The 17,182-nt window shown below is 36.8% G+C and overlaps 1 protein-coding gene across 21 annotated transcripts in view; it reads left to right on the top strand.

Annotated features, from left to right (window-relative positions):
- CADPS (calcium dependent secretion activator) overlaps positions 1-17,182 on the top strand; it is a 434,360-nt gene that overhangs the window by 249,320 nt on the left and 167,858 nt on the right. For 12 of the 21 annotated variants that reach the window (XM_087923595.1, XM_087923586.1, XM_087923584.1 and 9 more), the window contains exons 12-13: positions 157-168; positions 10,058-10,194. In XM_087923595.1, coding sequence (XP_087779721.1) covers positions 157-168; positions 10,058-10,194 — 149 coding nt within the window. The remainder of the gene's footprint in view (positions 1-156; positions 169-10,057; positions 10,195-17,182) is intronic. The other 9 variants (XM_087923596.1, XM_087923594.1, XM_087923593.1 and 6 more) reach the window with 1 other exon arrangement.

The raw sequence follows: 17,182 nt of genomic DNA, 5'->3' as shown, positions 1-17,182 counted from the left end.
ATATATTTCTTTCTTTCCTTTTGTTTTGTATTTCATTTTTTTGCTTGAACCCAAATACTCTAGCTGCTAGGTTAGTACTCCTGTCTGCTTTCCTGAGCCTTGTTGCTAGTCTTTATGTTATTCTGGTTTGTTCCTTCTTACCCTGCTAACTTCTAGCTGGACTGAAGGGTAAGTGCTTCCCTGTAGCTAGCACAGCTCAGATAATCAGTCGATTATCTGACATATGCAATGTGCTTTTTTTTCCTCCTCTTAAATCTTTCTCATGTTTAGATTTTGTAGTATAAACCTTCATATTATTTTCCCGAATTTAGGTTTGAAATATAAGTTTCCATACTGAAATTAGGGTGCATGTGTTGTTTGCATAATTGCCTTCTCTCCCTGGCTTTCATATTGGCATCAACCAATCCTCTTAGTAAAAGCCAACCATTAACATTTCTTTTTTGGATTTTCTTTTTTGTTTTCTTTTTTGTTTTGTTTTTTCTTCATCCAAAGGTTGTAAACATGAATTAGCATCACAATGAGACTGTAACTCCTACCTTGCTGTTGTTTTCATGGAACTGACATCTAGTTTGGCTGCTTTAATGCCTGACAACAGATCATTCTGCACTTTGGCAATTTACCGTTCTTCCTTTTTTGCTTTATCCCTGTTCCAATTATTAGCATGATGTAATGCAACAGCAGAATGATATTAAGACTGGACACTTCAGAGAGTAGAAAGGTAGGCTAGCATAAACCTGATAAGGGAAGGTGCAGTGTTTTAAAGGGAGAAAAATCAGAAAGGAGCCGAGTAACAAAATTTCCCCTTTGGGTGTGAAGACGATTCCTTATTCATTAACAAGGACCCAATTATTTACACATTTTTATATTAAAAAATGGGTACTAGGGAGATGTTCTTTTGGATGGACATCTCGTTGTGGTTGGTGAGTGTGTGTATGTTTGTGGCTGTATGCACACAATGCACATACCTGCCTAATGGCAAAATAGCTTTAGACATAATAGGGTTTCTTCCTTTACCCCATTTTCACCTTCCCCTCCCTCCCATTCCAAGAAAATTCATTCAGAAAGGAATGTATATAGCATGCAATTTCAAATATATCACTCATAACCGAGCAACACTTAAAAAGAAAAAAGGAAAAAAAAAGTAGGGAATCTGTCATTTTATGCTTTGTTTGTTGGATTTCCCGCCCGCCCCCACCCCCCAGTAATATTGAAGGGTTGGTTTGATTGTTTTTTTTTTAAAGACGAGCTGAAAATGCTTTCTAATCAAGCAAAGTTGGGACTTTTTTACCTCTAGGTTAATGCTTAAAGAAACGATATGTTGTACTAATTCTTTATTCATATTCAAAAAGCTGTTCCACAAACAAATGGTGAGTGCACCTTTACTTAAGAGGGAATTGAAACTATAGTATTATTGGTCACGAGAGCTGGCAAATATGTATCTGGAGTATTCTGAATGCAAACATGAAATGGAGTAGGTGGATTCATTCCTCCTCACCCTGAAAAAATACTCCTGTTATTTTTTCTTTCTTTCTTACTTTTCTTTTTTACTTTTATCTTTTTTTTTCTCCCCTTTCTTTCTTTCTTTCTTTCTCTTTCTCATACTTTGGATATTAGGAAGAATTTCATCATCACTTCTAGCAAAATATGTAATTTCTTTAAATCATTTTCTTTTAAGTTGGTGGGGAGGAATAGTGCAGATTTTTGATAGAATATATTATTTATTTTTTTAAATTGTTTCTTTTTCTTCCTTCTTTCCTTTCTTTCTTTTCTTTTCCTTTTCTTTTTTCTTTTCTTTTCTTTTCTTTTTAAATGACTGAATGAATTCTGGTTTGACAGCAATATATGTATGTTGCATTAGAATGCATTCCTATCCTCTTAACTGTTTTATTTTCGATAATGTGTGTGCTTTTAGTTGCTTCAGGTCTATATTTTTCTTTCATGAGAACATTGCTATGTTTTCTTGTATTGTCAACTTGCAGATGCTACAGCACTACAGTATAATACAGTATTAAAACATAAATTCAGTTTCCACATACTTTTCATGGATTTTAAATATATTGTAAACCACCCTAGGGACCTATCTTTAATAGCAGTTCAGGAAAAAAAAAGTGCCTATCTTTCAAAACGTGACAAATGCTACACTTTTTCTTTCTGAAAATCTATTTTTAATGGATTATTTTGTTAATTTAGAAACTATTAAAATTATTAGCCATTAAGTTCTGAATATACTTTAATTATCATTTAATAACTGATAGCTCTATACGTTATTAAAAACAAAGTTTTCAAAACAAATATAGCATGCTTGTTTGTACCCTAGGGCAGTGCTTTTCTTTTCAATCTTAACAACTTTGAAGTTGCCTGGGCTTCAACTCCCAGAATTCCTCACCTAGCATGTTGGCTGGGGTATTTTGGGAATTGAAGTCCAAGCATCTCAAAGTTGTTGAGAAACAGTGCCATAGGAAGTAGAACAACACGGGCAGATTTATTAAAACCTCAAAATTGAATACTAATCCATTCTATAATACATATTTTAACTCAAGACAAGATTATGACGCACTCTAAAACAGCAAGAGAAATAAGAATTTGATTACATTTATTTCAATATCGCAACCACAAATAATGTCTGGTATTTTGGGTGCAATGTTTATTTACAGTTTAAATTCCTTCCTCTCAAAATCTGAGCACGTTGTTTCTGAAAACGTAAGGTATTCACCAGAAAATGTAAAGACCACATGCTATCATAAAAATTTACAGATTTGCAATGATATCTATTTGTTTCAAATAAAGTATCAGACATAAATGTACTAACATTTTAGGGATAACAAGACTTGATTTTGTTTCAACAGTAGACAAACATTGCAATAGGCAAAAGTGCTCTCAGACATTTTGCTCTGATGTTTTATTATCCAGCAGTTACTTTTCTATGTATTTATTCACTTAAAATAGTCTAAAGAAAGATAGCAAGAGTCAACTGTTGTCTACAAAAGGTTTGGTTTAGCCTGCAGTTTTTTTCACCCTTTCATCCACAAATGTGCAAAGCCAATGAAGAGTTAACATTGCGGGGGGAGGTTGCCATACTCCCTTCTGCCAATAAAGTATCTTCTAGAGATCTCTTTAAATGAGTAACTGCCATCAATCATTGTCATCCCTTTATTTCATGTCTCCTGATGAGGTTGACTAGTGTCATTGTTTGTTACTGTCCAAACCATAAGTTCATTCTTTTAACGTCAAGCAGATATGACAAGCACACATTTTCCAGATGAATAAAATACAAAGTCACCTTTTACTTTACAATTGGACGATTGTTCGTCGTGTTTTTGGATCGTTCTATTATAAACAAATCTGTTCCAAAAATTTATTTGGATGCTCATTTGCCATTTCAGCTCAGACAAAGCTACGAATTAAAAAGCTCTCAGAGAAATGAGTACTTCGTAGCCTTCATAGCATAAGTTTTGTGCATGGTTTTGTACCTATTCTTAAGGCTCCATTTGAACAAAAAAATCAGAAATCAATAAATTAATGGAAAGGTATTAATGTCTACTTTGATGAATAGATCCTACAAAATTAGTGGCTCTTCTAGAGCCACTTTATAATTCATGCTTGGAGGAATTCATTCTTTTTAAAATAATTTTCTTGAAATCAGCTTAGGTTTCCAATTGTACAAACATCATTAATGCTTCATTACTGATATTCAGTGTATATTCTATGTTTTATATCAGATCATTCATCCATCTACCTTCCATTGGCTGGCAATGTAAAGCTACAGAGCCTTTCCATCTGGATCCTGTGGAAACAAACTCTAAATAGAATTTTCTTTCTTTCTTTCCTTCTTTTTCTTCTAGCAGCAGAAATTCCATATTACATCTCTAGAGAGAGGAATACAGTCAGAGTGAACAGCTAAATCTGAATGATTAGAAGTTTCAGTGGAACAGCACCATTCTTCTATTATTTGAACTAGTTACATTCAGATTATAAAACAAAAAGTATTCTAATGAATATTTTTTCTTTAAATATTGTCCACAAATACAGAAAGAAAGAAAAGCTTTCAGCCATATAGATTTTAAAGAGTTTTAGATAAGAAAATCACATTGGAAAAGATTATACATGACTGTAGACTGTACATGACTGTGTACATTCAAAATGCATGATGTGATCAGTAATTATCTAAGCTGTCAATAATCTATTTGTATATTTTATATTGACAAAAATGATCTAATTCTTTTGACAACTGGTTAGAATATTTTTTCAAACTTTACTGAATATATTTGAATAATAGCTGTCAGGAAGTATATTAAAATCACTGGCTCCACATGTAATATAAATTGCAGCAGAATGAAGAGTGAAAAGAGATTGAGCTCTCGATTAGATGTATTGTTCTTCTTAGATAGAAAAGTGTTCAGGAAAAAAGCTATTATTCCATTCCATCTGAATCACCCACTTGCTACAAACGTTAGCCAAAGAAGCAGCATAAAACAATATGTTCATCTATTTTCACTTATATTAGGAAGATGTATTGGATAACCGCTTTGAGTTACTTGTAAAAATAATAAAGACAGAATATAAAGAAAGAAATAAAATATTTGAAAGTGAGGGTAGGAAGAAAGAGCATTTTTCATTTAGGTTGCTAATTAATATTTTATCGTCCACCAAAACTTCAGGATATTCCAAAATGCTGCACTTTCTTTTCTATGGCATTAGAGAATAATTACTCTATACTTACTCAAGCATACCGTAAGGTCTCTGATACTTTGTCTCTTATTTCTGAATCTCCAGATTTTGGTCTTCCATGTGAAAAGCATGAACCCAGAAGGCTCTTCCAAGTGTATTGTGGCCATCTCAAATCTACAAAGATGATTGGCTTAGTCACAGACAATACTTTTTGCTTGTGACTTGAACAGAAGCACTTTGACCAAGCCAATGCAATATACATCTAGGAATAACATCCAAGTTTTCTGTCCAGAAAAGTGCAGTGCTAGAAACAGCTAAGATACTGTACAGACTCCTGAAAGCCCAAGGTCTTTTGTGAGAGACCCGAGACTGAGGACAACACAGACTCTATTCATGGGATAAGAAGGGAAAGAGAGGGAGGGAGAGATGATATAGATTAGATAGAGACATATTGACATAGATGACAGGGATAAGGGTAGGTATGGGAGAGAGAGAGAGAGAGAGAGAGAGATACCATAGATAGATAGTGTAGAGATACAGAAGATCAGGGGTGTCAAACTCGGAGTCCACGGGCTGGATGCATCATGTGCTGGCCCCGCCCCTGCCTGGTTTAGTGAAGGGGGGGAAGCCCCGATACTTCATGTGATGCCACCATGATAACACCCCTGCAGTAGATGTAGATATAGATGTAGAAGTGGGTGTGAATGTAGATGTAGATGTACACACACATACACACAATGGACATGTCCCACCATCTCAGAACTTGCACATTGAACTCATTCCCATGAATATGCTGCAACTGGAATATAAAGCAGTCACAATCCCAGTGCTGGTATATGAATTCCCTGACACTTCTGCAGATATTACCATGGTGTTTCAAACACTGGTGACATGGAGAATGCTAAGGTTATGGCCAGAAATCTGGGACTTGCATTCAGTAGACTGAGGAAGGATGCTTTGATAATCCACCCATATCCCTTGCCCTGTGTAAGCTATTTTCATAATATCTGATTATGAAGTTACTTGCTCCTTCACATTTCTCACAATATACTGGCTATATTGGCATAGCCATGGGACACGAAAAGAATCATCACATGCTAAAATATTGCATACATCCAAGAACATAAACAGCAGATCTAGCCTGCAAGATTCTATGAAATAATTGACAAAGAAATCAAGATAGTGGGAAAGCACGGAAGGACACATGAATCTGCATTATTATTTCTGTAAACAAATAATGTATCATATGATTAGAACTGTATCTGCAGTGAATCATTCTGGAATGGACACGGAATAACCTAGAGATATTCCATGAAATAACTATAGACTTTTAATGCATAACTAGAACTCCCTATAGAAGAGGGAGTTCTAGTTATAGATAGAAGTTTAAAGAATTAGGGGGAAATGATCAGTTACAAACCTAGAACATCCACTTTTCTAAGTCATCAAAGATCTTCTGAAGTCCCTGTATGGGAAAGCATTCCATATCAATTCTTTCTGCAATAGAGGAGCTCATATTTTCCAAGTATCAACATATTCAAAATGGTTAAATTCACAGCCACATACATACTCATCCAGATTATGGTTTGTTTAGTTTTGACTTAGACTGCATCAATTTACTGCTGTGTTGCCACATAATCTGGTGCTTGTCTAATTTTTGCCTGAAGCCAGGACCTTAAGGCTAGTTAAGATCAATTCTAGAGCCAAGGCATGGTGGTACTAATCTAGGTCATCAAGACACAGACACAAGTGACAAAGTATAGAAATAGCAGAGAATTATTTCAGGCAGAACTTCAGCTTTGCTTATTAGCCAGGTTGTAAGTAATCCTTTGGCTCTTCTAAAGGAAGACAGAACCAGTGAGTCTAAAATAACCAGCATATCTCATTTGTTTTTTATTTCGATGGAATAGATTGGGTTAAGGGACATGCATAAGTATTACATGGCCAGGTCTTTTTAGCTTTAGGAAATTGAGCTATTCTTTGCATTGATCCCAGTCTTAAGTCCTGTTTTTACTGCCAAAAGGAAAAGGATCATGTGACTCTACATATACTTTAAGCCAAATATACCCCTCCATTCCATATGTGGTGATAAAGGGTCTTGTATATGCTTTTTTCTTTATTATATAAAAAAACATGTCAAACACTTCATTTATTTTAATGAGTTCTAAAAGAGGCAGAATAATTAAAAGGAAAGCATAGTTCAAGAAGTGTGATACCTCTAAGGTCATAATTCTTTCCACTTGGAGAAGGAGGGAGCCCTTTAAATTCATAACCCATTAACTCCAACTTCCTTATTAAGGAATCAGACTTGTCAAGACACCATGTCTCATAATTGAAAAAGTCATGAAATACATCTGAACATAACTGGCAAAAGAAGGCCTCCAGCCAATTTGTCAGCTTGCAGTCTTCTCAGAGAAATTTGAACACTACAGACTTCAAAATATATTAAAAAAATAATAATAAAAAAGCTTGATGCAGCTTATTAAAGCTACAAAGCCAATTTTTTTATGTATTTAGGGCTTGAATTTGGAAGAAGACAGATTGTTAGGGGAGCAGCGCATAGTCTTATTAGTGAATTGTATTAATTCAATTGATGTTGTCCCAGAGGGACATGGGGGATAGGATATCGTTTGTCAAAACAGATAGAAAACATCTGATTGGTTGTTGAAGAGACCACTGTAGTTGGAACCCCAAGGTTATAATGGATCATACTGAAGTGATTGCGTTTGAAAGGAGAGTAAATTTGCAGCCTGATCTGCAATTCTATTAAGCCAAGATAATTTAGGCTGAAATCCTACACACACACACGGAGACACACACCCAGTGTCTAAATTCTAAGAAGACATTTCCAGGATGTTTTGCTTCTCATTATTGGAGTTTAGATTGTATAAGTACAAAGGAATCCAGAGGTGGGTGGTAGAACTGACAAATTAATGATAATTGCATGATGACATCATGATAGATGTGATGTCACTGGGGCTTCTGTGCATGGAGGTTCCAGGGGTGTCCAACTCAATTGTCATGGAGGCATCATGTGATGTATAGGGACTTTTTTTCCCCTTCACTAAACCAGGTGTGGGTGTGGCCAGCATGTGATGCATCCGGCCCGTGGGCCAGGAGTTTGATAGCCCTGATCTATACCTACATGGGGATCCATTCCTCTCTTATATAAAAATCTATTGATAGCATCCAGCTAAATATTCCGTTTATACTATAAATATGAAATGAGGAATTGATCTATAATTTTTTTAAAAAGCTGTACGATCAAAATACTTTGTAACGAACAAAGTCAGTGAAATGATACTATGATAAAAGACGTACAATATTACAAGTTCCATTCCTCTCAGCTTTTGACTTCTTTTAATCATGCACAGGATCAACCATAAGTTTCAATTCAAATGATTCATTATCCAAGAAATATTATGGTTGACTCTAGCAGCTCAGGTTTTATTCTTTGTATTTGTGATCTTTTTAGAAAGCCAGGTAGGTTTTGGTACTTTATTTATGTAGTATAAAGATTATTCATTTTCTTTCTCTTTTAAAAAGCTCTTTGCAATCTTGAATACAGTTTTGTGACACACAGGCATTCTCAAAGCAAGTCATAAATGGACAATATGTCTGGTTAAGAAACTCTATCAGCTCTCCACTTGCTCTTTGAAATCCGGAATTTCATTTTTGATGTTATTGTGATTTTGATATGAAAGCCATTCCCAAGGGACATTAGATCTTCGATGTTAGGTGTCATGGTGCTTTTCAGCTCGACTACTGCTCTTAAGACTTTAGAAGACTGATTTTAAAAAGTGGGGATTTAATTCCTGCTTTATTTATTAAGGATTTAAAACACACACACAAGATCTCTAGTAGCAGAGTCAATGGGGAAAATTTTGGATTTCCTCCCTTGTAACTTAATAAAACGTTTGGATCAGGACTGGAACATCTTTTGGAAACCACGTTCTTGCCTGAACTATTTACTGTTTTAAATTAATTTTTGTAGAGTAATAATTTAGATCAGTGTTTCTCAATATCACAACTTTAAAATGGGTGAACTTCAACTCCCAAAAATTCTCATAAACCAGAGTTTAAACTGCAAAACTAAGTGCCATCAAGTGATACTTGACTTAATACCCAATAGTCTTAAACTGTACCCAGTTCTACATTGGGGTTTTATTCTCTTCCAAAAAAGAAGCAGAAATCAGTATTCAACTTCTACAATCATTCCATGTATACATTGCAATTGTTAATCTTATTGAAAAATAATTTTTGTGCTGCCATTACACTTCCATACTTTTAGAGGAATACCCTTCCTTGCTGTTTTCTTTCCAAGAAAAGAGTAAAGCTTGACTCCTAAAAGAAGTGAAGAAAAGTGTGGCTTTGACTGCAGCTTGGGATAGGGTTTGGGTTATTAACAGGTAACTATTTAACAGTTAAATGTCTATGGAGATTCTCAGTCATCCAGGTCATGGTTGTCCCAAAGGTGCATTTTTCAAGAGGCAACTGGACTTTCTGGTTTTTCTTTGAAGACATTTCGCTTCTCATCCAAGAAGCTTCTTCTGCTCTAACTTGATGGTGGGGAATGGAAGGATTTATATTCCTTGCAGACAGCTGATCATTTGCAGCCTTTTAGAGGGCCGTTAAGGTCACCTGGATGTTTATCTGTGTCTTCAAAGAAAAACCAGAAAGCCCAGCTGCCTCTTGAAAAAAAACACCTTTGAGATATTTAACAGTTAATTAAGAGTTAACAAATACTATCCGATTCCCTAAAACTGAAATGGATCCATGTTTAGTCAAATATATTAAATTTAAGAAAATATAATTATCATCTAAAGGTTCTACTAAAGCCACACACAACCAGGCACCATATAAAGATCATGCACAGAAGAGCCCAAAGCACACACTCAACTAGAGAAAAGTTCCTGAGGATGGATTCCAGTACAAGTCTGAAGACTAAACCTCTAATCCCAGTAACTGACCCAGAATGGATCTACAACAGGTTCTACTTGTTATTTAGAAATGAAAAAGTAGGAATTTGTGGGGTGTAGGAATCCCAACATCAATTCTATGGACAATAAGTTTGGATTAGAGGGTTGTTCTTTTTTAAGTAGGAAATTTAATAACTTTCTTGATATTTGGTCAAAATGTGAAATAAACGCAATCCAGTAATTGGAAAATAAGATTATGATTCTAGTACCTTTGGCAATATAAGCCATTCCATAAGTGTTGCAAGTTGACAATGGAAGTTGAAGGATATATCTAATTAAGGCTTGTGAGCCTGAAATTCAAATAACTGCTACAAAGCAACTTGGTTCTCATGCTTCATGTTATATCTTTGGTATGTCAAACACAATGTTTTTTCTAAATTGTGTCTTTCTCTATATGTATAAATGAACAGATGCAGATAGAGCTCAAAAACATGGCATGGATGAATTTATCTCTTCCAATCCCTGTAATTTTGACCACGCTGCACTTTTTGAGATGCTTCAGCGCCTCACTTTGGACCACAGACTTAATGATTCCTATTCTTGTCTGGCAAGTATATTCTTTGGTCTATGCGATGTAAATTCTGAGCACTAATGTCTGATCTTTTGATAGTGTATGCAGCTGTCAGGGGAAACGGCTGTCAGTTGAAATAGACACTTGCTTCCTTCAGATCTGAATTTGGTCCTGAGAGATCACATATTTCAAAAATTACCCTCTGTTCAAGTAGCAACTACTTTTGTGCAGTACGAAAAATCTGACAGAATCAAAAGATCTTGGCAAATATAAGTATGTTTACTAGAAAGACTGCTCTAACTGAAGAGATCCTTCAGATCCAGTCTTCCTGTACAGTGAACTTGAAGATCACAAAGGATAAGTATGGTTTGCAGTTGTGATACATTCAATCTTTATTTGATTTTTAAATCTTAAATCAGCCCATTAACCTTGCAATGAAAACCCAACTGAACTCAGAATTTCTTATTGGTATTGGTAGATATGATAGATTAGATAGATGACTAGATAGATAGATGATAGATAGATAGATAGATAGATAGATAGATAGATAGATAGATAGATAGATAGACAGACAATAATAGATGATAAATAGACAATGATAGATAGATAGAAGATAGATAGACAGACAGACAGACAGACAGATAGACAGATTTCATTGATAATAGAAGGATAATAGTTCATTATGTTGGCCATTCAACATTATGCAATGTTCTCTGTCAACATTATTTGGAATAGATAGATGATAGATAGATAGATAGATAGATAGATAGATAGATAGATAGATAGATAGATAGATAGATGATAGATAGGTAGATAGATTGACAGCTAGATAAACAGATGGTGATGAGAGAGAGAGAGAGAGAGAGAGAGAGAGAGACGATGATAGATAGATGATAGAGACAAACAGACAGATAGACAGACAGACAGATTTCAGTGATAATAGAAGAATAATAGTTCATTATGTTGGCCATTCAACATTATGCAATGTTATCTGTCAACATTATTTGGAATCCCTAAATATATTGGCAGATTATTTAATATCTTATTTGGTGTATCAGTATTAAAATGTTAGTTTTTCTAAACAAATTATTATAATTGTAATTGCTTTAGTCATTTGAAAATAGTGGTGTTTTCTTCCAAGAAATTGGAAAAGGGATTGTCATTTAAACTCTGTACTTTTATTTTAAAAATGGCAAAAGTTAAGTTGTGAAAAACAATAATGTTTAATTTTTGCCATTTTGAAAGCTACAAAACATTTTTGTTTTAAAAGATGTGAGAGGAGTGAACTAAAGCGAATGATGATTTCTTTCACAACTTAATTCAGATGGATGCTTACCAAGATTTAGCTCTGTAATCGTTTGGTTTTGTTTGGTTTGCTTTGGTTTGGTTTGGAGCAATGGTCGCCAACCAGTGGGCCAGGGACAATAAGTGGTCTGTGAGAAAATTTTGGTTGTCCGCAGAGAAATGTCACTCCCAAAGCACCCCACAAAGCAATTAATCCAGGCTGTGTGGAAACACAAGGCTGTGCCACCCACATGGCCTGTGGGAACATAAGGCTTGCGTCGTTTGCATTGCAAACAACACGAGGTAGTGAGGGGAGGGAGGAAAGGGCAGAGGGAGAATGCCTGGCCTGGCCACCGGGCTGCTTCTTTCCACTTCTTTCTTCTTCTGCTTTTGGCTGCACACAAGGAAAGCAGCAAAAGTTTTTTTTTTTTCTGTCCAAACTTCTCCAGAAATGAGTCTTTGGGATCCTGCAAGGCGTCCTGCTCCAAGAGGCTGCACCAGCACAACAAGTCTCACAAAGATTCATTTCTGGCAGAGTTTGGGGGGATAGAAAGAAAGACTTCTGCTGCTTTCCTTGCATGTAGCCAAAACTCACTCACACACTCTCTCTCTCTCCCTCCCTCCCTCCCTCTTTCCCACTGAGAACGGAGCTGAGATGTGATCCCAAATAAAGAATGATCGATCGGTAGGAAAACGGGGTGGGATTTTCCCAGGGTCTCTGGTCTGCGGGATTTAATTATGAATTTGGTGGTCCCTGAGGTCCAAAAGTTGGCGACCCCTGGTTTGGAGTATATTTCCTTGTACTTTAGCATTAAAAAAAAGCTGAATAGAATTGCCTCTCATTTCTCAAGTCTAAATAACGGATACTAGTAGGACTGGGGGAGGAGCAATGATGTCAGCAGAGGGATTTTGGAGAAAAAGGACCCCCAAATGTAGCAGGGCAGACTTAACAAATTCTGGAGGAAGTGCAGTAACACATATAAGAGCTATTGTTGGGAAGTCTTTTATTCCAAGTTTAAAAATTGTTTTAGCTGTAAAAAATTAGATTTTTAGATCATAAACATTCATGGAGTAAGAGGTTATCTCCATTTTGCCATAAGTTGTTACTGTCTCTTTTTATACTTCCTCAGTTCAACAAATGTTCAGATGATTAAAAAGTTGCCCGTTCATAGGATGAAAGGTATTGATCTTTATCTAGAAGCTTTCAGCAAGAACAGAAAACCAAAATACAGTAGAAATAAAAATGACAAAAGGAGATAACAGTAAATACGTTCTCGCTTTAAATGTGCCTTAACCACTAGACCAACATTTTCAGTGCCTTAACCACTAGAGCAAACTTTTCATAAGCCTGCCACTTATGACCATAAGTTGCTACAATCATAAAGCAGATCATCCAATGAAGGCCTGGATTTTATAAACTTTTTTGCAACGGCCATTAAGTAATTGCTGTGGTGGACATTAAGCAAATACCACAAGTGTTAAACCAACCCAATGTTCATTATGGGTTGTTGTGTTGTTTAGCCAGAAACCAGAAGTAAATACTGGATTTTGTTAAAAATGTTATAAATCATGGTCACATGACTGCAGGAGGATGCAAATGACCATAAATGCAGTCCAATTGTCAAGCATACAAAATGTGGCCATGGGACCATATGGGGTTAGCCTTCAGAACTGGGTTGTAATGTTGTAACTGGGGGTCCATCATAACTTTGAAGCGACTAAGTGATTTGTCGTAGATCAATGAGTACAGTACCTGTAAATAAGACTCCTAGAATTATGTCAAAGCTTGAGAAATGTCACTTAAGTTCTGCGTCTATAGCAATGTCTCTCAATCTTGGCCTATATCAGTTATCTGGACTTCAGGTGGGGAATCTAGCTAGGGAGGGAGCTGGGGAATTCTGGGAATTGAAGTCTACATATCTGAAAGAGGCCAAGGTTGAGAAATACCACTCTGTAGATTTCCCACATTGACTTCAGAACTGCAGTTTTGGGATTGATGATGGAAAGACAAAATAAAAAAGTGAAAGTGAAACCATTGTTGGAGTTTAGAAAATTAAATAAGAAATTTAAGGTTCTTGTAAACCTCTAGACCAGGGGTATCAAACTCAATTTCATTGAGGGCCACATCAGGGTTGTGACTGACCTTGGACGGCCAACTGGGTGGGCATGGTCAGCTTGACACCACTCCCTAAACTGCTGGCATGTTTTCTCTTCACATTGGGTAGACCGGGCCAAAGCCACGCTGGCCTAATCTTTCCTCTTCACATTGGGTAGACCAGAATGGCCCCACGGGCTGGATCCAACTGCATCACAGGCCAGATGCGGCCTATGGGCCTTGAGTTTGACACCCCTGCTCTCTAGACACATCCTCCCTTCATTAATAGAGGAAATGCATATCTCTTCTTAACTGAATTAATTGAGCAGAAGCTTAAACAGTGACTTTCACAAAAATATGTATCTTCTTGCTAGTAATTCTTTAACTGTTCAACATTTACTGTACAGCAGAAATGGAAACATTTAGCTAAGATGTCTGTCTAACAGTCATCAATTAGGACACAAGCTTCCTGTTTTGGGGTATCTCTACAGATGCACTAATTTTTCATCACCATCAATAAAAGTGCATGTCCATTATTATGGATAGTTGGCCCAGTTAGAAATAACAGGTCTGGCCATATACCATAATAGCATCCCATTTCACTGTTTTGGCCATGCGAGGTAAGCCAATGATGGTCTAGGAAAAAAACAATTTTGCCTCACAAGATTGACAGAGATAGTAGATGGCAAATCAAATCAAAGATAGTTTCAAAGAGATTACCTTATTCTCCTTGGAAGAGCTACAGAACTCGATTGAGGTGATGAAAATTTGTTGAAGCAGCCATCAGATGTCAAGCCCAATTCAGTAGAATTAACTAATTAACATTTAATGTAAGAAAATTTTCTTTGATCAATGTTTAGGAATTTCATGGACTGGCACCTATCAGGACTGTGTTACATCAACCCCTATAGATTTAATTTCATTGGTTGGTTGTTTTCCACAATAAAAACAAACGAACTGATCATAACACACAAAAAACCCACAAAATTTTCAAAATCTTTTGCAATTTTTTACCACAGACAGAACAATGGCAATAGGTTTACTAAAAAAAGGGGGGGTATAACTACATGCTCTTTGGAACCAGTTAGCTTTTTAGATTTTTTTCTAAAAATCAGAAACGATGGTTAGCCATCTGAATTTCTGGTAGGAGACTGATCAATGGGATGGTGGCCAAGATGTTCTTGCTTTTCCCTGGATTTAATTTGAGGGAGGAGCCTTCAGCATCTGGCCGCCATTTGTTGCTATCCGTCTCCTGGCATGGAGTAACTGAATTGATTCCCATCTCTCAGGGGGTCTCAAGCCCCAGTCAATTTTTCTCATTCATCAAATTGGCATCCAGCAACACAATCTTCATTCCAGGTCTCTGATTTTGGGGCAATCTGCTTCACATCTCATTCTCCTTTTGTTCCTTTTAACTCTAATCCCGTTCACTTGAAATTACCAGATTGCCATTTCCCTGCCTGAGATCACATCTGCTCACATATAAGGGAATTTCTGCAAGTCAGTTTTTAGTGCAGAATTTATGTAGGTGAGCAACTAAAGGGTCATCGGGGACTTTAAAACCCTAAATTTAGAACGCAGAGGATGGTTTTGACTTATTCCAAAAAAGGAAAGAATTGTGTGGGATTTTAAAGACAAATAGATATTTAATTCCCCTCCATATAAATTGCAAACTGTGCCTTGGCTTTGGGTTTTGTTTTTTGTTCATATTGTTGACACCTCTTATTTTCATAAGTCATCCATTGAAGACTGATAGCCCTCCCTAAAGTGGCATCTTTTCTCTTTCACAAGCCCATGATGTACAGTCTGACTTGATTTCCCACAGTCTGACAGAAGCGGAATTCTCTATGAAAACAAAGAAATTGACTCATTACAGATAACATAAAGGCAACAGTTTTTGGCAAGGAAAAGCAATTGGGAGGGGAGGCAGAGGTGTTGTTGGCACCATTGACTGAAACTTCCTGCCACAGTTTTCATAGCCGCAGGGTTCTTTGAGTTGCTCTCTGCAAACAATGATTTAGAAAAAGGCTGTGCTGTCCAACATTGGCTTTGCTCCTTTCCTGCGTAAGTATTATTTGTAATTTTATGCTTTATAGATTTGCCATGCAAGATCTGGTGTATTCAGTTCTGCTGCGCTAGAAGGTGCAGGGATCAGGTGGCTCTGTTTAATAATTAAATAATAAGCTCTTTAATAATGAAGTCAAATAAAAATAATAGGATTTGATGAACACTTACACTGAAATATTCTGAAGTTAGTTGTTTTTGCAGACCGGAAGAATGAAGGTTTTGTTGCAGTGTCAAAGTACATGATTTCTAAAACAGCCTGCATGTTAAATGAAAAAAAGTCATCCATACTCAAGCGGAAGTGCTAGAACAACGAGGCATGGAGTCTGTTTTAATTTATTCATTCAGAAATGCCTGTGGTCGTTGTTTTTAATTGGAAAACAGGTTGTCAAAAACTAAATTGTCACTTTACATAATTTTTGTCGTTGTTAATTTCTGTATTTAAACATCAAACGAAATAAGTAAGAACTGGGAAACCAAAGAAATCAAGCAATATTTCCATTTTTAGTAATGTCAAGAAGATGAAATTTGCTATAATTTCTTTTTAATTTCATTTGCATCAAATGAGATGAGATTTTTTTTTAAAAAAAAAATTGGACATGAATTGTTGACTAGCATAAACTTCATTTGCTTGAGATGTTGTGTTCCAAGATGGCTTTTGGCAATGCAATTAACAATCTGTGAACCTGATAAATTGCTGCGGCTATAATTCAGTTATACTTACCTCGTAACTGGGATTGTGAAAGCCCCTATCCCCTTGGAGATCATCTGCAGAAACAGGCACAGAATGGAAAACAATGCCATGTCAATGTAATATCATGCTGATGTTCTTTTCAGTTCCTAAAGATTATTGTTTCTTTAGAGGGATGATTTGTAAATAGCAAGCAGATAGATAGGATCACCTACTGATCATTTTCTTCACAATCCCTTCTCTCTTTCTCTCACACCATTCTCAGGTTTGAAACTGGTAACTCACAAAGGGCTTTGGAATACAGACCACGTCCTTGTGAAATTAGGCAGATTGATGTGTGCAACTCTCAAGTTGCAGATTAACCATTCCTTGCCTAAATTATTTTAATCCCACTCCTGGCTGGCCCCGCCCCACCCACCCCTCCCAGGAGTCCCCACATGGCCCGTTTTGGATGCAGGTAAGTGCAGGGCACACACAGAGGCTTGGAGAAGGCAAAAAAACAGGCTCTCAGAAGTTCAGGAAGGCCAGAAATGGGCCTGTTTTCAGATTCAAGAGAGCCTCCGGAGCCTGGGAAGACCGTTTTCACCCTCCCGTAGGCTCAAGGAAAGCCGCTGCAGTCCGGGGAGGGAAAAATGTCCCCCTCCCCATGGTGCAGGAGGCTGACTAGGCCACGCCCACCATGCCTACTCCCACACAGCAACTGGGCAGAGAAACCTTTGCTAAAATTTTTGAAGCCCACCCCTGCCCTCTACTAAAGAATTCTGACTGGCCACATCCAGGATGAGTGTCTTTTCTGCTGTTGCCCCTCCCTATGGAGCATTCTCTCCCCCCAGAGATACCCCCCCACACACACTGTCCTGTCCTTTCAGAAAGGTATAAAAATATGGGTC

Source organism: Pseudonaja textilis, chromosome 2 (assembly GCF_049901715.1).
Source record: "Pseudonaja textilis isolate UNSWEBS1 chromosome 2, rPseTex1.2, whole genome shotgun sequence".
NCBI classification, from domain to species: Eukaryota; Metazoa; Chordata; class Lepidosauria; order Squamata; family Elapidae; genus Pseudonaja; species Pseudonaja textilis.
This window is presented reverse-complemented; position numbering and strand designations above follow the sequence as displayed.